The sequence below is a fragment of the Anoplopoma fimbria genome, chromosome 15, assembly GCF_027596085.1.
Source record: "Anoplopoma fimbria isolate UVic2021 breed Golden Eagle Sablefish chromosome 15, Afim_UVic_2022, whole genome shotgun sequence".
In the NCBI taxonomy this organism is placed as follows: Eukaryota; Metazoa; Chordata; class Actinopteri; order Perciformes; family Anoplopomatidae; genus Anoplopoma; species Anoplopoma fimbria.
In genome coordinates this window covers 341,001-365,710 of record NC_072463.1, presented here as the reverse complement: position 1 = coordinate 365,710, position 24,710 = coordinate 341,001, and the positions used below count along the sequence as shown (strand labels likewise).

The window sequence follows — 24,710 nt, the reverse complement described above, 5'->3', positions numbered from 1 at the left end:
AAGTATAGAATAGTATAGTAAAGTATAGTAAAGTATAGTATAGTATAGTATAGTATAGTATAGTATAGTATAGAATAGTATAGTAAAGTATAGAATAGTATAGTAAAGTATAGTATATAAAGTATAGTAAAGTATAGTATAGTAAAGTATAGTATAGTAAAGTATAGTAAAGTATAGTAAAGTATAGTATAGTAAAGTATAGTATAGTAAAGTATAGTAAAGTATAGTAAAGTATAGTATAGTAAAGTATAGTAAAGTATAGTATAGTAAAGTATAGTAAAGTATAGTATAGTAAAGTATAGTATAGTAAAGTATAGTATAGTATAGTAAGTATAGTAAAGTATAGTATAGTAAAGTATAGTAAAGTATAGTATAGTATAGTATAGTATAGTAAAGTATAGTATAGTAAAGTATAGTATAGTATAGTAAAGTATAGTAAAGTATAGTATAGTAAAGTATAGTAAAGTATAGTATAGTAAAGTATAGTATAGTATAGTAAAGTATAGTATAGTATAGTAAAGTATAGTATAGTAAAGTATAGTATAGTAAAGTATAGTATAGTAAAGTATAGTAAAGTATAGTATAGTAAAGTATAGTATAGTAAAGTATAGTATAGTAAAGTATAGTAAAGTATAGTATAGTACTGCTGAGGACAAAGTAATCCTTCAAAACACAAAGTCACACATTAACACTCGATAACTAACCAATGGAGGCAGACGTTCGTTAGTTTACTGACCCAGTGGGATCGCCATGGGAACAGAGCATCTGTCTGCAGGGGTCACTGGGAGGTCACCGGGGTCACCAGAGGTCAGGTGGGAGGAGCTGATGTCATGATGCTGAGGTCGTCCAGGTGACGGAGTGAGGGGAGGAGCCAAACACGTCTGAGTCTTACAGGACTTCACCTTCACACCTGAGGGAGACACAGGGAGCTCAGTAGAAACATGGTTTACATTCAATAAAACTTTATCCGTAACGACAGTCCCACCTGTGACGCTCTCCACCAGCCGGGGGCGGGGCTTCCTGCTGAGCGGAGAGGCAGGAGAGTTGAAGCGCAGGTACGGACTCTTCTTCAGGGTCCGTCTCAGACCTTCATACGGAGCTCTGCCGTACAGACGAGTCAGGTACGACTCACCTGTGGCCGAGTCAGGCTCCGCCCCCTGCAGCCGGAAACAGTGAAATCACAGCAGTGAGTCCTCACCTGTACGTCAGTGAACTAACCAATCAGATCAATGGATCAGAGAGACAGACTGACCGGTCTTCTGCTTCCTCTTCCCGCCGCAGGCTCACTTCCTGTTCCTCTGAGCACGCTCACTGGCCTCCCCCGACCCGTGTGGGCGGAGCTCCCAGCAGCCCTCTGCTGTGATGTCATCGCAGCCTCCTCTGAGGACATCACAGCCTGGAGGAGGAAGAGGAGGAGACGAATGAAAGCGATCAAGAAGAATATATATAATATTTATATAAATCTCTCTGTATATATTTAGTATTTAAATCTCTCTCGTTGAGCTGTAGTGAATTTAAAAAGTCTGTTGTGTCCTTATGACCATGTGACGCCATGTTAAACCTTTAAGTTCAAAGGTCATCGTTGACTTGTCTTCACTGGGGACACTAACAGCGGTCTTCTGGGTGAAGGTCCTGTGTTTGTTGAATCCACTCAGACCTCCTCCCTACGTGGACTCTGTCACTCTTTATACTACGTCAGCTGACCTCATGGTCATAATGACGTCATTCATTCAAACACAATAAACCTAAATGTGAATATTAATGAGCCGTTGAGCGACGCCCTGTCCCCTGAGCTCACCTGGATGTCATTGGTTAATGTGTTGATCCAGGCGTCCACCGTCTTCTTGACCCGGACCTCCTCGGTCCAGTCTCTTCAGAGGACAGAGGACACAAATTAACTGAGTCTCCTGCTAGACAGACTGTTTCTTCTGTGGTGTTTAATGTTGGTAGATTATTTATTCATTATCTCACAAACTACATAGCTATTTGTTTTCTATTTACCGTATGAATATTTAATTTACTATAGAAGCTTCCATAGAGGAGGTAAAGATAGCACTTAGCTACCTGATAATACATTTTAGGTTTTATTACCTTAGCATTACCTAGGCCTCCCCTTAGCACACATTCAGTTAGCACACGGTATGTGTTAATGTTAGCCATCAGTTAGCAGACAGTAAACTAGCATTAGCCACCAGTTAGCAGACAGTAAGCTAGCATTAGCTATCAGTAAGCGGACAGTAAACTAGCATTAGCCATCAGTTAGCAGACAGTAAGCTAGCATTAGCTATCAGTAAGCGGACAGTAAACTAGCATTAGCCATCAGTTAGCAGACAGTAAGCTAGCATTAGCCATCAGTTAGCAGACAGTAAGCTAGCATTAGCTATCAGTAAGCGGACAGTAAACTAGCATTAGCCATCAGTTAGCAGACAGTAAGCTAGCATTAGCTACCTATTAGCAGCCAGTGCGTCCAGCTGGCAGTGCAGAACCTCTCCGGTTCTGGCTCTCAGCAGAGCCTCCAGGTTCTCCTCCAGAATCTTCTTCTGTCTCCGAACCTGACGGAGAACCAAACCCGCCTCCTCCAACGAGGACGAAACCAAAGGTTTCCTCTGGACCAGTACAGACTGGGACTGCTGGGACTGGGCCTGAAGTTGTTGGGAGCGGATTGATTGGAAAGAACCTTGATGGGACTGGAAGTGGGTTTGTTGGGAATCAGTCTGTTGGGACTTGGACTGTTGGGACTGGGATTGGTGGGACTGGTTTGGTTGGAAAAAAACTTGACGGGACTGGGAGTGGGTTTGTTGGGAATCAGTCTGTTGGGACTGGGTCTTGGATTGTTGGGACTGGGACTGGGACTGTTGGGACTGGGATTGGTGGGACTGGGATTGGTGGGACAGGTTTGGTTGGAAAATAACTTGATGGGACTGGGTTTGTTGGGACTGGGACTTGGATTCTTTGGACTGGGAGTGGGTTTGTTGGGACTGGTGGTGGTCTGGTCCAGATGTGGTCTTCAGAGAAGCTTCTGGCTGTTGGATGACAGAAAGTGATTCAGACTTTAGACAGGAGAGTCCTTTACTGTGTTCTACTGTGTTCTACTGTGTTATACTGTGTTCTACTGTACTCTACTGTGTTCTACTGTGTTCTACTGTACTCTACTGTGTTCTACTGTGTTATACTGTGTTCTACTGTGTTCTACTCCTCACCATCAGTAGCATGTTCCTCTCAGTCTTCAAACGTCCCGTCTCCCTCAGCGTCTCATTGGCTCTCCTCACCGTCCCCTGTCTGTGATTGGCCGAAACCTGCAGGTGACTTCCTGCTGGTTTCTGGGTTGCCGTGGAGACGACAGAGGAACCTTTGTGATACTGGTCAACTCTAAAATAAAAAAAGATAATACCAACAAAGAACAACAGAGTTCAGAGCAGAGTAAGAGCTGACAGAGGAGTCAGAGTACTATTATACTATATATATCTATACATATATATATATATGTATAGATATATATGTATATGGATGTTTTACCTGTGTGATGTGACAATATTGTACAGTTGACCTTTTGTAGACTAAATAATATATATATATATATATTATTTAGTCTCTGACATCACACAGGTAAAACATCCAGACTGAAGGGTGACAATCAACACACACATTAACACACACACACTAACACACACACACACACACACACACACACACACACACACACACACACACACACACACACACACACACACACACACTAACACACAGCAGGAATTATTGGCGTCCGTCTGTCATTACTGAGTCTGTCTACAGTCTGCTGCCTCTGGAGTCAACCAGAGGACACCACCATGTGTGTGTGTGTTAGTGCGTGTGTTACTGTGTGTGTGAGATGGGTGAGACAAAATGGCCGCCACTATAACCTCTCAGCAGCTCAGAAACTCTCTCACACAGCTGCTGCAGACGTTGTCCGTCTCTGCTGCTGTTGCTAGGCAACACGTTAGTGGTTTCCCATGGCGACAGAGAGCAGCGATGCTGATGGAGGAGAGAAGCTTTCATTCACAGAGAGGAGAGAGAGAGGAGGAGGGGAAAAGAGGCTCTCCTCTCGTTTCCTCCTCCTCTCGTTTCCTTTCCTCCTCTTGTTTCCTCCTCTCCTGTCCTTCCCTCCTCCTCTTGTTTCCTCCTCTTTTCATTCCCTCCTCCTCTCTTTTCCTTTCCTCCTCGTTTCCTCCTCTCTTTTCCTTTCCTCCTCCTCTTGTTTCCTCCTCTCTTTTTCGTATCAATAGTTCCTGACAGAAGATGAATATTCATGAAGTGTTTCAGTTCGAGTGGAGGAGAGTTCAGCTTCAGTCTCCTCAGTCAGCAGAACGTCGACTAGCTAGCATGCTAATTCCACCATGCTTTGGTGCTACTCTGGTAACAGGAGATGAGCCAGTTGATCCTCCTGAGGTTAGCAGAATGCTAAGCTAAACTATGAGCAACATATTCTCTCCCTCTCTGAAACACGTTGGTGATGTCATAGACTGAAGGATCCTTGGTAGTGATGACATCATCACCTATAAACGGAGACGAGGCTGTGAGCCGATGAGGGGGGGAACGACACAGCTGACCTCTGACCTCTTCACCTGCAGGGTCTCATGTTTAATCGCAATCATTATGTATTTATTGATTATTGATTATTGAAGGATCGATTCACATCGTCACGTTTCCTCCAGACATTCCTCAATAATGATGCTTTCAACCAGGAGGGTTGTCACCATGGTAACCGCAGCATCGCTGCACGGCAACCGAGGAGGAGGAGGAATAAGAGGAGGAATAAGAGGAGGAGGAATAAGAGGAGGAGGAGGAGGAAGAGGAGGAATAAGAGGAGGAGGAAGAGGAATAAGAGGAAGAGGAGGAATAAGATAATTATCAGATAATTACTGTCATAGAGCACATTGTACTGTAGTACATTATGTACCACAGTACGTTATGTACCACAGTACGTTATATACTACAGTATGTTATATACTACAGTACGTTATATACTACAGTACGTTATATACTACAGTACGTTATATACTACAGTACGTTATATACTACAGTACATTATATACTACAGTACGTTATATACTACAGTACGTTATATACTACAGTACGTTATATACTACAGTACGTTATATACTACAGTACATTATATACTACAGTACGTTATGTACTACAGTACGTTATATACTACAGTACGTTATATACTACAGTACATTATATACTACAGTACGTTATATACTACAGTACGTTATATACTACAGTACGTTATATACTACAGTACGTTATATACTACAGTACATTATATACTACAGTACATTATGTACTACAGTACGTTATATACTACAGTACGTTATATACTACAGTACGTTATATACTACTGTTTTCGTCTATCAGTTAATCTGAGTCAGTGAGAAACTGCAGTTAATGAAGACTCCATTCATCCTCGACCTCACTTTACCTCTCTCTCTCTGCTCAGCTGCCACACACACACACGTCTCCTTAGAAACCACCCGGAGTCCCCACAACGGACCGACTGTATGTGTGTGTGTGTGTGTGTGTGTGTGTGTGTGTGTGTGTGTGTGTGTGTGTGTGTATTAGCATGCACACTGTGAGCTGCTGCACTGAGTCAAGGGCACCTTAACCATCACTGTCCTCACACACACACATATATACACACACACACTTTTTGTTGTTGCTCAAAGAAATAATATCTGCAATGCAGCAAAAAACAAAACTACTGTGAGAGTACTACTGCTAATGCTACTACTGACACTACTACTGATACTACTACTGACACTACTACTGATACTACTGCTGACACTACTACTGATACTACTACTGACACTACTACTGACTGACACTACTACTGACACTACTACTGATACTACTGCTGATACTACTACTAAAACTACTACGAATACTACTACTGACACTACTACTGATACTACTGCTGACACTACTACTAAAACTACTACTGACACTACTACTGACACTACTGCTGATACTACTACTGACACTACTACTGATACTACTACTGACACTACTACTGATACTACTGCTGACACTACTGACACTGACACTACTACTACTAAACTACTACTGACACTACTACTGATACTACTGCTGATACTACTACTAAAACTACTACGAATACTACTACTGACACTACTACTGATACTACTGCTGACACTACTACTGATACTACTACTGACACTACTACTGATACTACTACTGATACTACTGCTGATACTACTGCTGATACTACTACTGACACTACTACTGACACTACTGCTGACACTACTACTGACACTACTACTGATACTACTGCTGATACTACTACTGATACTACTACTGATACTACTACTGATACTACTGCTGACACTACTACTATTGATACTGATATTACTACAACTACTATTATCTACTATTGATACTACTAGCACTTCTACCGATACTCTCTTTAACGACTTTAACGTTAACTCTTCAGACTTTAACTCTCCAGACTTTAACGTAAACTCTCCAGACTTTAACGTAAACTCTTCAGACTTTAACGTAAACTCTTCAGACTTTAACGTTAACTCTTCAGACTTTAACGTAAACTCTCCAGACTTTAACGTAAACTCTCCAGACTTTAACGTAAACTCTTCAGACTTTAACGTAAACTCTCCAGACTTTAACGTAAACTCTTCAGACTTTAACTCTCCAGACTTTAACGTTAACTCTCCAGACTTTAACGTTAACTCTTCAGACTTTAACGTAAACTCTCCAGACTTTAACGTAAACTCTCCAGACTTTAACGTAAACTCTCCAGACTTTAACGTTAACTCTCCAGACTTTAACGTTAACTCTTCAGACTTTAACGTAAACTCTCCAGACTTTAACGTTAACTCTCCAGACTTTAACGTAAACTCTCCAGACTTTAACGTAAACTCTCCAGACTTTAACTCTCCAGACTTTCAGACTTTAACTCTCCAGACTTTAACGTTAACTCTCCAGACTTTAACGTTAACTCTTCAGACTTTAACGTAAACTCTCCAGACTTTAACGTTAACTCTCCAGACTTTAACGTAAACTCTCCAGACTTTAACGTAAACTCTTCCAGACTTTAACGTAAACTCTTCAGACTTTAACGTAAACTCTTCAGACTTTAACGTAAACTCTCCAGACTTTAACGTAAACTCTTCAGACTTTAACTCTCCAGACTTTAACGTAAACTCTCCAGACTTTAACGTTAACTCTTCAGACTTTAACGTAAACTCTCCAGACTTTAACGTAAACTCTCCAGACTTTAACGTTAACTCTTCAGACTTTAACGTAAACTCTTCAGACTTTAACGTTAACTCTCCAGACTTTAACGTAAACTCTCCAGACTTTAACGTAAACTCTCCAGACTTTAACGTAAACTCTCCAGACTTTAACGTTAACTCTTCAGACTTTAACGTAAACTCTCCAGACTTTAACGTAAACTCTTCAGACTTTAACTCTCCAGACTTTAACGTAAACTCTCCAGACTTTAACGTTAACTCTTCAGACTTTAACGTAAACTCTCCAGACTTTAACGTAAACTCTCCAGACTTTAACGTTAACTCTTCAGACTTTAACGTAAACTCTTCAGACTTTAACGTTAACTCTCCAGACTTTAACGTAAACTCTCCAGACTTTAACGTAAACTCTCCAGACTTTAACGTTAACTGTTCAGACTTTAACGTTAACTCTTCAGACTTTAACGTTAACTCTCCAGACTTTAACGTAAACTCTCCAGACTTTAACGTAAACTCTCCAGACTTTAACGTAAACTCTCCAGACTTTAACGTTAACTCTTCGTATAGTAATAAACATTATATCGTTAATGTTTTCTAATATCTATAACAATGATCCGTAACTCGATTTCCTCTTCAGATGACGTAAACAATAAATAAATAAATGTTTTCATGCTTTAGTTTACACACATTTACCCAGAATTCAACATGTTGAAGTTCTTTGGAAAGTCTCCCAAGATTACAAAATAAAGTTCAGCGCCACGAGTCAGAAAGAAAGAGAAGTGACATGTCACTGAAAAGGTTCATACCAATGGATTTATTACAACGGACTGAGCTCCAAGGCACGTTACAAGATCAAATGAGTTCCATCTGTTCATCGTTTTTTATAAATAATAAATAATAATAAAAACACAGTCTTACATGTTAAAAGAATATCAGGGTTAGGCTGACAAAGTTATTGCAGTAAGAAAATAAAAAACAAAAGCTTTTAAATTAACAAAAATAAATTACATAAAAAAATAAAAATTAAAAGTCACAAAAGATTCATAAAAAAATCAAATAAATTGTTAAAAACTTGTATAAAAAATAAAAATTGTTTTACAAACAGGTGATTTAATAAACGGACGGTGTGATGATGAAGTCTGAGAGCTGTCTCACTCTCTGTCTGTCTGTTCAAACACAACATCACCTCCGTCACCACGACACAATCACGCCCACTCCGTTTCTGAAACATCCACATGTAGAATATTTATATGTTCCACCTTCATAACGAGTCCATGACGTCCGTCTGTCAGTGGAGAGACTATCACCGTACGCCGTCGATACGTCATTTTACATCCAATGTTTCGTCTACAAATCACGTTTTAATATCCATGATGGATCAACGACAACAAGTTAGCTTCTTTATCAATACTTTCTATTAGTTTGAGTTTGATTTCATTTGGAATAAAGTCTCTCTGCATCAGTCTAATTATCTCACTGATGATCATTTTCTCAGTAACTAGTTCATTATTAAGTGAAGCCGTGTGTTTTATTTTGAAAGAAGAATCCATGAAGACCATAATTAACGATTTATCTGCATTTATTCTGTTGAATATCAGATATCAAAGGAAAAATCCAGATTAGAGCCGAACGTCAAAACATTTCTTCAAAATTAATAAATCAACAAAATCTCTGCTGATTAATTATTATTATTATTACGAGAGGTCCCTAAACATTTGAACAGGATCCTTTAAAACCATTAACTTTATCTTCCTACATGTTTTAATAGCCTCTATTTCATTTTAGAGTTTAATGTGATAAAGTAAACGCAGAATATCGTATATTCACGACCTCAGTGACCTCGTCTGTTTACATCCTTCAATCTTTTCTTCCTCCTCAAACCTTTTTAAAGCCGATTTGTAAAAGTGATTCAACTTGTTTTAAATAAACGTGGATCTTCTCTTAGAAATAAAAACTTGATTTGGTGTTTTTGTATCCGTTTCCTGGAAACGATGTGATGACGTGAGAGGAAACTCTTTATCTCATCAGTCTGATAAGATGAGATTCATCTAGCTGCTTAGTTTAAGGACAGTTGGAAATACCGGCGCTCCTTTTAAAGACATTGTGCAGGAAATGAAATTAAACTTAAAACTAAATGACTCCGTATTTCTATAATCTTATTTTTAAATAATTAACTCATAATTATTTTATTTACATAAACTAGAATAAACTAATAGATTTACTCACTGTGATAAAAAAAGAACCAACGTCGTCATTAAAGATGATTTTCATCCTGATTCATAGTTTAGATTCAGAATGAACTTTATTTTAAATGATCAAATGTTCTGGTTCAAACCATTCATGAACAGATTTATGATGGTTTATGGTTCATGTTACTTCTGAACATTCAACCAAAGTGTTTTATGTTGATGAATTCATCTGATGAATATCTTATGCTATGTTTCAATATGAAAATGTGACTTTTTTTTAATGGAAACTGAACTTAGGAGAAATCTACAAAGACAAACGGACAAAACCAGAGAAATAAATGTTCATGATGCTGATAAAGGAAACGTGACGGACTACATTGTTTCTCTCTTTTAACGTCTTTAAATGGTCTGTAATGAAGAAGTTAAGCCTCAGTTTACTGTGTCATCATTTCAGCAGCTTGACTTGTTTATAAAGTCTTCATGATCAAGGAGATACATGTATGAATAAACATTGAAATAATCATCTATTTGATTCTTTTATCTTCCGTATTATATTTTAGGATGTTTCTGTAGTTTCACCTTTTGAATCCGTGTTGATTGATTTCTCTCCACTGACAGACAGACGGCTCCTCCTCCTCCTCCTCCTCCTCACGGGTCTCTCTCCTTCTTTACCTTCACGTCTCCTGCCAGGATGGTGGCTATCTCCCCCTGCATGAAGGCCCAGGGCACGTTGGAGCCGAGCAGTGGGCACTGGTCCCCGCTGGGGCAGAACAGCTCCCCGGAGGAGCCGAACAGCTCCCGGAGCAGCCCTGCGCCGTGATGCTGTCTCTGGAGCAGGGGAAGCAGAACTTGTGGCTGTGGACTGAGGGACACTGGACGAAGTGCGTGTCCTCCAGCCGCTCCAGGCACAGCGTGCAGCACAGAGGCCCGCTGGAGGCCACGGGGGAGGCGGGCACCCCGAGGCCTCTCTGTGCGGACCCGGAGGACACCGGGGACACCGGGAGGAGCACCGGGGACACCGGGCCGCTGCTGAGTCTGCAGGAGGACGCGGAGGACTGGACCGAGTCCCGGTCCTTGCTGGGGGAGTGCGCGTTCCCGAGCGACATCGGGGACTGTCCGTTCTGCACAGGAGCGGAGGACTCCGGGGGGAGAGCCCGGGAGCACCGGGGACACCGGGGGAGCACCGGAGACACCGGGAGGAGCACCGGGGACACCGGGAGGAGCACCACCGGGGACACCGGGAGGAGCACCGGAGACACCGGGAGGAGCACCGGGGACACCGGGAGGAGCACCGGAGACACCGGGAGGAGCACCGGAGACACCGGGAGGAGGGGGACGGGCCCGCAGACAGCCCGCAGACAGTCTGAGGGCCTCGGTCTGGCTGCTGGTCCACTGCCTCTGCTGCTCCTCCGAGGAGTCCGGCTCCGGGGAGGCTCTCCTCTTCCTCACGCTGCCGCCCGCCAGAGCGCGGCCGGGCGGCAGCGGCGCGGCGTGCGGCAGCGGCAGCATGGCCCCCCACCCCCTCCTTAAAGAACCGGAGCGGCTCCGGGAGCAGGTCCCCCAGCAGCCGCCAGTCCCCGGAGCCGGGCTTCCTCTCGTACTCCAGGTAGCGGAACCCGGAGGCCGGGGCCCTGTCCCTGTCCCTGCCGCTGTCCCTGCCGCTGTCCCTGCCGCTGTCCCTGCCGCTGTCCCTGCCGCAGTCCCGCTGCATGTGCCTGGCGGCCCCGTCCGCGCTGGAGAACACGGTCCCGGATCCACTCGGGTACTCTATGAAGACCCTGAGCTCGTGCTGCTGACCCGCCGTGCACGCGGCGTCGAAGGCGAGCACGCGGCCGAGCAGCGCGTGGTCCTTCCTGCAGCGCACGTGGAACGGCGTGCACGCGGACAGCGTCAGCAGCGCGTCCCGCACCTGCGCGGGGGGGGGGGGCCGCTGCTCCACGCCTCCCGCAGGCCCCGCTGCTGCTCCTCCAGCTGCGAGGAGGAGGAGGAGGAGGAGGAGGAGGAGGAGGAGGGGCCGCCCAGCAGCGTCTGAGGCAGCAGGCTGGGCGGCCCCTCCTCCGGCTTGAGTTGTTGGGTCCTCCTGCGGTGGGTCCTCCTCCGGTGGGTCCTCCTCCGGTGGGTCCTCCTCCGGACCGGGCCCGGCCGTCAGGGAGCGCGTACCGGTCCTCCCCGGGCTCCTTGCTCTCCCCGGCCTCCTGGCGGCCCTGGGCCCGCTTCAGGACTCGGGTTGTCTCCATCACGACCTCCACCCGGTCTCCGCCCTCGTAGTTGACGCAGCCGCGACACACCGGCTCACTGAAGTCCCAGATCACAGCCCAGGGCATGCGGGGCAGGTCGCACAGGTAACACGACTGTCTGCGGGACGAGGGCTGCGGGGAGGACATGTCTCCTCCTCCTCTCCTCCTCCTGATGTCTCCTCAGGCTGTCTCCTCCTCCTCCTGCTGTCTCCTCCTCCTCTCCTCCTCCTGATGTCTCCTCAGGCTGTCTCCTCCTCCTCCTGCTGTCTCCTCCTCCTCTCCTCCTCCTGATGTCTCCTCAGGCTGTCTCCTCCTCCTCCTGCTGTCTCCTCCTCCTCTCCTCCTCCTGATGTCTCCTCAGGCTGTCTCCCTCCTCCTCCTGCTGCCTCCTCCTCCTCTCCTCCTCCTGCTGCTGCCTCCTCAGGCTGTCTCCTCCTCCTCCTGCTGCCTCCTCCTCCTCTCCTCCTCCTCTGTCTCCTCCTCCTGATGTCTCCTCAGGCTGTCTCCTCCTGCTGCCTCCTCCTCCTCTCCTCCTCCTGCTGCTGCCTCCTCAGGCTGTCTCCTCCTGATGTCTCCTCCTCCTGTCTCCTCCTCCTGATGTCTCCTCGTCTCCTCCTCCTCCTGTCTCCTCTGGGGAGCCGCACGGTGATCAGACGGAGAAGAGCCGGAGAGGAGCGCAGACAGACGGCTCTCCTCTCAGCTTATTGTTCCTCCTGCTGGAGCTCTGTGTGCTGCAGAGGAGGAGGAGGAGGAGGAGGAGGAGGGGGGGCCAGAGGAATTTGAACTGCCCCCCCCCATCATTGGAATGCCACCTGGTAGAGTAAGTGACGTCATCGCCCCTCCTCTGTTTTACATGTGATGTCATGACGTCACATGTTGCCCCCTCAGTCCGAACAGTGAGTCACGTGACAGCTGCAGGTAAATTTAATCTTTTCAGAACAAAAGAAAGTCACGTGACCCAAACCTCATTATTATAAATGATTATTATAATTCATTTTAATATCAGATTGCATCTTTTATGGTATATGTTAAACTGTCACAGCAATAAACATATATATAAATATATATATTTATATATGTAGTATATATTGAGAAATACTGTATCATTTAATAATAAAGTATTAAAAAGAAATAAATGTCTCACCCATCTTTCTATTTCGACTTCTATTCTTCTAGTTGTATATGTCACGTTTTATTATTATTATTGTTATTATTACAATTATTATTATTGTTATTATTATCATTATCATTGTTATTATTATAATTATTATTATTATCATTATTGTTATTATTATAATTATTATTATTATTATCATTATCATTGTTATTATTATAATTATTATTATTATTATCATTATTGTTATTATTATAATTATTATTATTGTTATTATTATCATTATCATTGTTATTATTATCATTATTATTATCATCATTATTATCATTATTGTTATTATTATAATTATTGTTATTATTATCATCATTATTGTTATTATTATCATTATTATTACTGTTATTATTATTATTATCATTGTTATTATTATTATAATCATCATCATTATTATTATTAACTGAGTGTGTTGCTAGGCAGATTTCTCTGTGTTGCAGACGATGTGAAGACGTCTCATTGGACACAGACGTTCATTCATGCCTTAACCACAACACTGATGCATTCTGGGACAAATGTAAGGATCACATCAAAACCTGCAGTGAGGGTTTTATGTGTCACACACACACTGATGGATACCGTCTGTGTTGCCGTGGAAACGCGCTACGAGAGGGATGGGGTGGGGGGTGGGGATGAGGAGGAAGAGGAGGCTGGATACATGTCTCTCTGATAACCATGGAGACACAGCTCAGTCTGCAGGTTTCTATCCCCCCTTACCTGGTGTGCTCTGGCCATCGGTCTCGGCTCGGTGTTGCCGTGGTAACTGGGTTGGTCTCCACGGTGATGGAGGCAGCTCTGGTTGGAGAGGAGCTTAGCTGCTGGTTGAGGAGGACGTCAGCTGATGGAGACAGAAGAAGACACTTTAAAGACCCTCCTCAAGGACCACCAGACCCTCCCCAAGGACCACCAGTCCCTCCTCAAGGACCACCAGACCCTCCCCAAGGACCACCAGTCCCTCCTAAGGACCACCAGACCCTCCTCAAGGACCACCAGACCCTCCTCAAGGACCACCAGACCCTCCTCAAGGACCACCAGACCCCCCAAGGACCACCAGACCCTCCTCAAGGACCACCAGACCCTCCTCAAGGAGATATATATATATATATAAATTTATTTATATATATATATAAAAAAACATATATGTTTATATATATATATATAAAAACATATATATGTTTATATATAAATATATGTATAAATAAATATATATATATTTATATATGTGTATTTACAGTACATTACAGTCATTTAGCAGACGCTTTTATCCAAAGCGACTTACAGGAAGTGTATTCAACATAGGTATTCAAGAGAACTACTAGTCACCAGAAGTCATAAGTGCATCTCCTTTCTTAAACAAGCATCTAAGAGCAGAAACCAGAGCAAAAGTACAGAAACAAACTAATATGAATACAATAAGTGTATAAATAAATATATGTATAAATAAATATATATATATATATATATATATATGTGTATAAATATATATATAAATAAATATATATGTATAAATACACACATGCTCTCATACGAGGGGCTGCAGTGTTTCAGCAGTGAAGTCATGTGATGCAATAAATAACCTCCTGCTGCAAACAGCCTGGTTGCCATGACAACCCGTCTCCAGCCTCCACTGATCTGCTGGGGTGTTTCCATGGTAACAGAACATCTGACCGTTAGAGAGATGCTGCTGCCTCCTGCTGGCCTCAACCATCCATCACCTCTGATGGTGAACAGGTGTAGAGCTACACACACTGATGGTGATGAGGAGGAGGAGGGGCGGGAGGAGGAGGAAGAGGAGAGGAGCAGGAGTGGCAGGAGGAAGAGGAGAGGAGCAGGAGGAGGAGGGGGGGAAACAGTCTGAAGCCGTTTGGTTCAGGTTAGATCATCAATGTAAATAGAGTGTTGACCTGCTGTGTCCAGGTGAGTGACCTGCAGACGGGGAGTCTGAGCTGAGGCGGTGAGGTCAGAGGTCACAGGGGCGTGGCCCATCACCGTCCTGAGGGCCGACTCCAGCAGCTGGCTCTGATTGGAGGAGAGGAGAGCCAATGAGCAGTGGGACGGTCAGAGTCAGAGCTCCAGGTGAACAGGTGAGTGAGTTTACCTGCTGGCTGTACAGCGTCTGCTGGCGCAGGCCCCGCCCCCTGAAAACACAGCACAGTGATGTCACAGAGTTTAAATAATTATACATATATATATATAAATGATCAGCTGATTTATTTCTGTCTGTTGACTTTGAATCATCTCATGAGTGACATCACAGAGACGTCCTCACAGGTGTAGAAGAACAAACCTGTCGTTCTGCAGCAGCTTCTCAACGCCTTCAGTTAACTGAGACACACGAACCTCCAGCTGAGACTGAGCCTACACACGCACACACACACACACGCATGCACACGCACACACACGGACGGACACACACGCACACACACAATGAGATGTTCAGCTTCATCATTATTATTATTAATAATAGTAATCATATTAATAACATGTATAATAATAATAATATTAGCTATACTATTAATATTAATATAATAGTAACAATAGTAATATTAATGATACCATTCATATATATTATTAATAGTATAATAGTAGTTATAGTTGTATTAATAATATTAATAATATGAATAATAATATTAGCTATACTATTAATATTAATATAATAGTAACAATAGTAATATTAATGATACCATTCATATATATTATTAATAGTATAATAGTAGTTATAGTTGTATTAATAATATTAATAATATGAATAATAATATTAGCTATACTATTCATGTAATCATATTTATATTAATAGTAATATAACGGCTGTGGTGTAGTGGAGAGCAAGGTAGTTCTCCAATCAGAGGGTCGGTGGTTCGATACCCGGCTTCGGCAGTCGATGTGTCCTTGGGCAAGACACTTAACCCCAAGTTGCTCCTGAAGGCCATCGGTGTGGACTGATGATGAATGTTAGTTAGAGTCTGATGGTGGCACCTTGATGGTAGCCTGTCATCAGTGTGTGAATGGGTGAATGATATGTAACATACTACTGACTGTAAGTCGCTCTGGAGAAAAGCCTCTGCTACATGACTCTAATGTAATGTAATAATATTAATATTAATAGTAATAATATTCATATTAATAATATTCATATTAATAGTAATAATATTAATAGTAATAATATTTATATTAATAGTAATAATAGTAGTTGGATAAATAACAACAGTAATGGTGTAAACTGTTCTGAGATCAGATCTACCTTCATGAGAGGAGCAGCTGCTGCTACAGCTGCGGCTGCTGCTGCACTGACTGCGTCTCCTAGGCAACCAGAGAAGAGCCCCGCCTCCGTCTGCACCCCCGCCACACACACTGTATCCCAGGAGCTGGTCCTCAGCCCCACTGCATCCTGGGAGTTGGTCCTAAGCCCTGCTGCATCCTGGGAGCTGGTCCTAAGCCCCGCTGCATCCTGGGAGCTGGTCTGGAGTGGCCCCGGGTCCAACAGCTGCACTTTGACCCCCCTCCTGTGGGGGGCGCTGTGAGACCTGAGGACAGACAGGAAGTGAAGCCACATCATCATAACTCTAAATAAAATACTCCAATGCTAACAACTCAAAAATCAGATTTCAAAATAAAATATTCAGTTGCTTTAGAAGAACTTTGTTTGCTTCGGTTGGAACTTTATTGACAACCCTTCAGTCAACAGTTTCAACAAAGTTTGATTTGTTTCTGTTTGGTTTCCTTCAAAATAAAAGTCTCCTCTCATCGTCAACTCCTTTGATGTTTCTGTTGTTTTCTCACCTTTGCTTCAGAGCTGCGAGTACGACTCCTCGACCTCCAGCTTCAAACCGCAACGTCAGAAGGTCGTGACCTGAGGGAGATGATGTCAGCAGAGTGATGATGTCAGCAGAGTTCAGTCTGATACTGATTGATTGATTGATTATCCACAGATGTACGAAGCTCACCCGGCTGCTGGTCTCCATGGTTCCCAGCAGAGAGCTTCCGGTCTGGTCTGGACTCTGCTGCTGGAGGCTGGGGGACAGTTTATTCAAGATGTAGTGTCAGATATGATACATTTTTTTATAATAACCACAAAGTGTAGAGAAAGAGTTTAAGGTGTGTTCAGCTTCAGTACATTACGTAATAATGACATCACTTGATTTATGGAGGGTTTGGTCCTGCAGCTGAACTCTTTGGGTTTTCTCTGAGCTGCTGGTGTGAAACGTTCACTGTCAGTGGGATTATCCTGCTTCAATAAAGGTTGATTCAAATAAAACGTGTTACTGTACAAACAGGAAACAGGAAGTGCACAAGTTAAACTAAAGTAGAAGAAGAAGAAGAAGAAGAAGAAGAAGAAGAAGAAGAAGAAGAAGGACTCACTCTTCTTCTGGGCTCTCTGTTCTCTTTGGTTGGTCCAGGTTTGTCTGCACACACACACACACACACACACACACACACACACACACACACACACACACACACACACACACACACACACACACACACACACACACACACACACACACACACACACACACACACACACACACACACACACACGAGTATGTTTTGTGTTGATGTATTTATATATAAATTATATTTATATGTATGTATATACAGCAGGTAAAATAAGTATTGAACACGTCACCATTTTTCTCAGTAAATATATTTCTAAAGGTGCTATTGACATGAAATGTTCACCAGATGTTGGTAACAACCCAAGTAATCCATACATACAAAGAAAACCAAACAAATAAGTTCAGAAATGAAGTTATGTGTAATAAAATGGAATGACACAGGGAAAAAGTATTGGACACATGAAGAAAGGGAGGTGCAAAAAGTCATGGAAAGCCAAGACACCAGCTGAAATCTATCAGTGATTAGAAAGCAGTCCTGCCCCTTGTCAGTCAAATGAATATCAGCTGGTTCAGTCCCAACTGATGGACTATAAAAAGGTGTCTCATTACCAAGGTGTCACACAAGAAACATCTCATGATGGGTAAAAGCAAAGAGCTCTCTCAAGACCTTCACAACCTTATTGTTGCAGAACATACTGATGGCATTGGTTATAGAAGGATTTCTAAACTTCTGAATGTTCCAGTGAGCACTGTTGGGGCCATAATCCGGAAGTGGAAAGAACATCATTTCACCACAAACCGGCCACGACCAGGTGCTCCTCGCAAGATTTCTGACAGAGGAGTGAAAAGAATTATCAGAAGAGTTGTCCAAGAGCCAAGGACCACTAGTGGAGAGCTTCAGAAAGACCTGGAATCAGCAGGTACAATTGTTTCAAAGAAAACAATAAGTAATGCATCAACCGCCGTGGCCTGTATGCACGCTCACCACGCAAGACTCCATTGCTGAAGAAAAAGCATGTTGAAGCTCATTTAAAGTTTGCTGCACAACATTTAGACAAGCCTGTGAAATACTGGGAGAATATAGTCTGGTCAGATGAGACCAACATGGAACTCTTTGGATGCCATAATACACACCATGTTTGGAGGTCAAATGGCACTGCACATCACCCCAAAAACACCAGACCAACAGTGAAGTTTGGAGGTGGAACATCATGGTGTGGGGCTGTTTCTCAGCATACGGCACTGGCAAACTTCATATCATTGAAGGAAGGATGAATGGAAAAATGTACCGAGACATTCTTGATAAAAATCTGCTGCCATCTAGCAGGATGATGAAGATGAAACGAGGGTGGACATTTCAGCAAGACAATGATCCCAAACACACAGCCAAGGAAACTCTCCATTGGTTTCAGAGAAAGAAAATAAAGCTGCTAGAATGGCCCAGCCAATCACCTGACCTGAATCCAATAGAAAATCTATGGAAAGAACTAAAGATCAGAGTTCATAGAAGAGGCCCACGGAACCTTCAAGATCTGAAGACTGGTTGTGTGGAAGAATGGGCCAAAATCACACCTGAGCAATGCATGCCACTAGTTTCTCCATACAGGAGGCGTCTTGAAGCTGTCATCACCAACAAAGGCTTCTGTACCAAGTATTAAATACATTTCAGTAGGCGTGTTCAATACTTTTCCCCTGTCATTCCATTTTATTACACATAACTTAATTTCTGAACGTATTTGTTTGGTTTTCTTTGTATGTATGGATTACTTGGGTTGTTACCGACATCTGGTGAACATTTCATGTCAATAGCACCTTTAGAAATATATTTACTGAGAAAAATGGTGACGTGTTCAATACTTATTTTACCCGCTGTATAAATTATATTTATGTATTTATATATAAATTATATTTATATGTATTTATATATAAATTATATTTATGTATTTATATATAAATTATATTTATATGTATTTTTCTGTCCTGGCCCCTCAGTGGAGGAATGAACTCCCCACCGACGTCAGGACAGCAGAGTCACTGCCCATCTTTAGGCGCAGGCTGAAAACTCACCTCTTCAAGAAGTACTACCCTGAGTATTGTATTCGTATCAGTTCGCTGCACTTATTGAATTCGTATTTGTTTACTGCACTTATCCTATTCGTAGTAGTTTGTAGCACATACTATATTCGTATTAGTCTGTTGCAATTATTGTTTTCGTAGTAATTTGCCTCTGCACTGTACTTTTGCTCTGGTTTCTGCTCTTAGATGCTTGTTTAAGAAAGGAGATGCACTGATGACTTCTGGTGACAAGTAGTTCTCTTGAATACCTATGTTGAATACACTTCCTGTAAGTCGCTTTGGATGAAAGCGTCTGCTACATGACTGTAATGTAATGTATTTAATTATATAACTGATATTTATGTATTTATATATAAATTATATTTATGTATTTATAAATTATATTTAAATATAAATACATATAAATTATATTTATATGTATTTATATATAAATTATATTTAAATATAAATACATATAAATTATATTTATATGTATTTATATATAAATTATATTTATATGTATTTACATATAAATTATATTTATATGTATTTACATATAAATTATATTTATGTATTTATATATGAATTATATTTATATGTATTTACATATAAATTATATTTATGTATTTACATATAAATTATATTTATATGTATTTATATATAAATTATATTTATATATAAATTATATTTATATGTATTTATATATAAATTATATTTATGTATTTACATATAAATTATATTTATGTATTTACATATACATTATATTTATGTATTTATATATACATTATATTTATGTATTTATATATACATTATATTTATGTATTTATATATACATTATATTTATGTATTTATCAGAGTGTGACATTGTCTGGAGCTCGTTTAATGACGTCATGTGACGTCATGTGTTAATAGATGTGATCACGTCATTGGCTATGATCGATAAACTGTCTCACCGGCCGGAGGAGAACCCGAGAGGAGAACCCGAGAGGAGAACCCGAGAGGACCGGGTCAACACGTCCCCGGGGTCGGAGGAGCAGCAGGAGGAGGAGCAGCAGGAGCAGCAGCAGGAGCACATCCGGGTCTGACGCGCTGCTCCACTTTAAACTTCCCGCTCAGACAACATCCGGGTCCTGGACGTTAAACGTTCCGGACTTAAACGTTCCGGACGTTAAACTTTCCGGACTTAAACGTTCCGGACTTAAACGTTCCGGACTTAAACGTTCCGGCGGGAAAGTGAAGTAACGTTCAAAGGTCACGCTAGAAACGGAGAAATGAAAACGGAGAAACTGGAGGAGAGACAGAAACAGTTGCTAACAACAAACTACGCACTTCCGGCTTCTTCTTCTTCTTCTTCTTCTTCTTCTTCTTCTTCTTCTTCTGTGGTGTCGAACAGCAGTGTGCTGCCACCCTGCGGCTTCCGCCAGTTCTACGGTTCTTTTCTTTCACTTGCACATGAACAATTTCACAAACTGTCAATAAGAGACAACAACATACAAACATACTAACCCATTCAATATTATGTAATACAAAGAGAAAGAAGTCAATATTTCATATTAAATACAAAGAGAAAGAAGTCAATATTTCATATTAAATACAAAGAGAAAGAAGTCAATATTTTATATTAAATACAAAAGAAAGAAGTCAATATTTCATATTAAATACAAAGAGAAAGAAGTCAATATTTCATATTAAATACAAAGAGAAAGAAGTCAATATTTCATATTAAATACAAAGAGAAAGAAGTCAATATTTCATTATCTACTCTGTCTGTTCCCATTGTATCTACTCTGTCTGTTCCTACTCTGTCTGTTCCCATTGTATCTATTGTTCCCATTGTATCTACTCTGTCTGTTCCCATTGTATCTACTCTGTCTGTTCCCATTGTATCTACTCTGTCTGTTCCCATTGTATCTACTCTGTCTGTTCCCATTGTTCCCATTATCTACTCTGTCTGTTCCCATTGTATCTACTGTCTGTCTGTTCCCATTGTATCTACTCTCTGTGGCACACAGAGTCATTTGACAAAGGCACAGTGGTTAATTCTCCGCTGCGTTCGTGTCCAGCATGGTCTCAGCCAGCACAACGGCGGGGGAAGGAGCAGGTCTTCGGCTGTGGTGAACAGTTTCTTGGCTTTATGAGCAGAGACACTGCATCAGAGGCCTCCAGGGCTTTGGCTGATGTCGTGGAGGCTTTCCGCATCGTTTCTTGAGATGACCTGAATTCAGAAAGTTTCCTCTTAAAACCTCAGGTGTCTGACCAACATGACCTGCATGTTTTGTGTTGAGATGCCGCTGAAGATGTGCTGGCTTCATGCTGCTGTTGGCTAATCGCTCCCCACAGAAGAAACACAAAGCCTTGGGTGGGTGGCAACTCGTGGACGTGAATCCCATTAAAACATATTCTTCTGAATATTGACGACATTTTTCCGGCTCTGGTTTGGCCTTCTTCGGCACTTGTCCCTCCATGTTTTCAGCAGCATTGCTGCTACGCTTCAACCACGACTCCATTGTTTAAGCTTTGAAGGCGGCAGTGATTGACAGGTGATGACAGGTGATGACAGTGATTGACAGGTGATGACAGGTGATGACAGTGATTGACAGGTGATGACAGTGATTGACAGGTGATGACAGGTGATGACAGGTGATGACAGGTGATGACAGGTGATGACAGGTGATGACAGGTGATGACAGTGATTGACAGGTGATGACAGGTGATGACAGGTGATGGCAGGTGATGACAGGTGATGACAGTGATTGACAGGTGATGACAGTGATTGACAGGTGATGACAGGTGATGACAGGTGATGACAGTGATTGACAGGTGATGGCAGGTGATGACAGGTGATGGCAGGTGATGACAGGTGATGACAGGTGATGACAGTGATTGACAGGTGATGACAGGTGATGACAGTGATTGACAGGTGATGACAGGTGATGACAGTGATTGACAGGTGATGACAGGTGATGACAGGTGATGACAGGTGATGACAGTGATTGACAGGTGATGACAGGTGATGACAGGTGGCGTGTGCCAGGTTGGGTCAAACCATCCTGGTATCGGGGAGACTCTGGGTTTTTAGGATAATGAAATTGAATAGCCTACTGAATGTAACATTCAGTTTATGAACTTACACTTATATTTTATTGAATACTTATTAAATAACAACTTTTAAAGGATTTTTGAATGGATGCTAATTTTAAATATATTTTAAAGAATCTTCTCACCTCTCCCTCCGGGCCGCCGGCGGCGCTAAGCTCCGATGACGTCAGTTTGTAGTCCGGCAGTGACACCACAGAAGAAGAAGCCGCCGCATCACATGTCCTTGAGCCGCTGAAGCAGCGTCGCTGGAACACGACGACAGGTGAGCGGCCTCCTCACCTGTGTGTGTGTGTGCGTGTGTGTGTGTGCGTGTGTGGTTAGTTTAGAAGAAGAGGAGCACGACCAGACCCGGAAGTCCCGGTAAGATAATGCTAGCGTTAGCCGCTAGCATTATCTGTTAGCCGCTGCTACACACACACACACACACACACACACACACACACACACACACACACACACACAGCAGAATGAGTGTGTGTGTGTGTGTGTGTGTGTGTGTGTGTGTGTGTGTGTGTGTGTGTGTGTGTGTGTGTGTGTGTGTGTGTGTGTGTGTGTGTTTATGTGTGTGTGTGTGTGTGTGTGTGTGTGTGTGTTTATGTGTGTGTGTGTGTGTGTGTGTGTGTGTGTGTGTGTGTGTGTGTGTGTGTTTGTGTGTGTGTGTGTGTGTGTGTGTGTGTGTGTGTTTATGTGTATGTGTGTGTGTGTATGTGTGTGTGTGTGTGTGTGTGTGTTTATGTGTGTGTGTGTGTGTGTGGGGGGGGGGGGGGGTTAAAGTGTGACGTTTATGAATGGAGTCTGGTTCTGTTTGTTCTTCACAGAGAACCTGAACCTGAACCATGGCGGGCCAGGTGACCGAGTCCGACCAGATCAAACAGGTAACCTCCTCCTTCTGGATTCATTGGTTCTAAAGGTTAAATACGTCATTAAAGAACAAGATCATTAAAGAACAAGAACATTAAAGAACAAGAACATTAAAGAACAAGAACAGAACATTAAAGAACAAGTCTGACACGTTCTGGATGAAGTCAGTTAAAGCCTTTGATCTGATGGTTCAGATAAACTGTAAAATAAAATACTGAAAGTGTCACATTTATGAATGGAGTCTGTCTTTACAGTACATTACATTACATTAGAGTTATTACATTACATTAGAGTCATGTAGCAGAGGCTTTTCTCCAAAGCGACTTACAGTCAGTAGTATGTTACATATCATTCACCCATTCACACACTGATGACAGGCTACCATCAAGGTGCCACCATCAGACTCTAACTAACATTCATCATCAGTCCACACCGATGGCCTTCAGGAGCAACTTGGGGTTAGATCTTCAGTCAGATCTTCAGTCAGATCCAACATGAGACTAGAGCTGATGAGTCCAATGTTTATGTCTTATTAATAATTACTTATTGATTATTAATGACGTATTGGTTCCTCGTCCTCACTGAATGTGTCTCAGTTTAAGGAGTTCCTGGGGACGTACAACAAGGTGACGGAGAACTGCTTCATGGACTGCGTCAAAGACTTCACCAGCCGGGAGGTGAAGCCGGAGGAGGTGAACACAGACACCACAAAGTCATGTTGTCATGTTCAAGGACACTCGGACATCTGAGTGTTGTCAGACAATTAAGTTTCTACTGTTGATGAAAAAACAGAGAAACATTTCTACTCTTCTGACGTTGTGATTGGCTGTCAGGAGGAGTGATGATGTCACAGCTTCTCTTGCCTGCGACTTTAAAAAATAAATAAATACTACATTACCCATCAGCCTTAGCTGCTGAACTGAACCAGAATCAGAAAGCCGCTCTGTGATTGGCTGTTTGTTGTTGTAAAAGCAGCAGATCTTTTCAATAATCTTTATTGATCCGTTGTTTGTTTTCAGTCGAGCTGCTCCGAGTCGTGTCTGCAGAAGTATCTGAAGATGACTCAGCGGATCTCCATGCGGTTCCAGGAGTACCACATCCAGCAGAACGAGGCTCTGGCTGCTAAAGCGGGTCTGCTGGGACAACCTCACTGACCCGGTCTGATGTGGACTGATGAGTCCAGCATGGACCAGGGTCAACGTGTTCCTGTTTGAAGCTGATCTGGATCTCAAAGCATCATGGGAGATGTTTAACTTGAACACAAACGATGGACTTTATTTTTGGTATTTAATGTTTCAGTTTTATCTTGATGAATAAGATTTCATGTTTTTCTTCTTGTCTGGAAATAAAATCCGATTTAACAGAAACGTTTTAAAGGAGTTTTGAACTTGAACACATCAAAAGTGTTGCCTTCAGTGACCAGCAGAGCTGTCAGAGATTCAAGTCTCAGCTCCGGCTCACAGGGTCCCGGTTCTGTAGAGGGTCTAGTTTCTACTTCGTGA

The 24,710-nt window shown here is 42.4% G+C and overlaps 2 protein-coding genes across 2 annotated transcripts in view; one reads left to right on the top strand and one right to left on the bottom strand.

The window, feature by feature from the left end:
• Positions 1-20,681, bottom strand: part of kiaa0586 (KIAA0586 ortholog) — a 33,900-nt gene extending 13,219 nt beyond the window's left edge. The window contains 16 exon segments of the mRNA XM_054614370.1: positions 737-910; positions 986-1,157; positions 1,253-1,396; positions 1,799-1,871; positions 2,449-3,023; positions 3,201-3,369; positions 13,574-13,694; positions 14,761-14,875; positions 14,955-14,994; positions 15,144-15,214; positions 16,098-16,380; positions 16,637-16,706; positions 16,801-16,867; positions 16,971-17,047; positions 17,216-17,259; positions 20,202-20,681. Of these exon segments, the coding sequence (XP_054470345.1) occupies positions 737-910; positions 986-1,157; positions 1,253-1,396; positions 1,799-1,871; positions 2,449-3,023; positions 3,201-3,369; positions 13,574-13,694; positions 14,761-14,875; positions 14,955-14,994; positions 15,144-15,214; positions 16,098-16,380; positions 16,637-16,706; positions 16,801-16,867; positions 16,971-17,047; positions 17,216-17,259; positions 20,202-20,323 (2,317 nt within the window). The 5' untranslated portion in view covers positions 20,324-20,681.
• A 1,648-nt stretch (positions 20,682-22,329) lies between these two features.
• Positions 22,330-24,569, top strand: timm9 (translocase of inner mitochondrial membrane 9 homolog). Its single transcript, XM_054614369.1, has 4 exons — positions 22,330-22,609; positions 23,166-23,222; positions 23,805-23,900; positions 24,228-24,569. The coding sequence occupies exons 2-4, from the start codon at positions 23,184-23,186 to the stop codon at positions 24,360-24,362; spliced, it is 270 nt and encodes an 89-aa protein (XP_054470344.1). The 5' UTR covers positions 22,330-22,609; positions 23,166-23,183; the 3' UTR covers positions 24,363-24,569.
• The last annotated feature ends 141 nt before the right edge of the window (positions 24,570-24,710 follow it).

Bases quoted from the DNA above. Each gene is read 5' to 3' on its own strand.
- timm9 (XM_054614369.1), top strand. From the start codon at position 23,184: ATGGCGGGCCAGGTGACCGAGTCCGACCAGATCAAACAG. The intron at 23,223-23,804 runs GTAACCTCCTCC...AATGTGTCTCAG, and splicing joins AGTCCGACCAGATCAAACAG to TTTAAGGAGTTCCTGGGGAC. The intron at 23,901-24,227 runs GTGAACACAGAC...GTTTGTTTTCAG, and splicing joins GGGAGGTGAAGCCGGAGGAG to TCGAGCTGCTCCGAGTCGTG.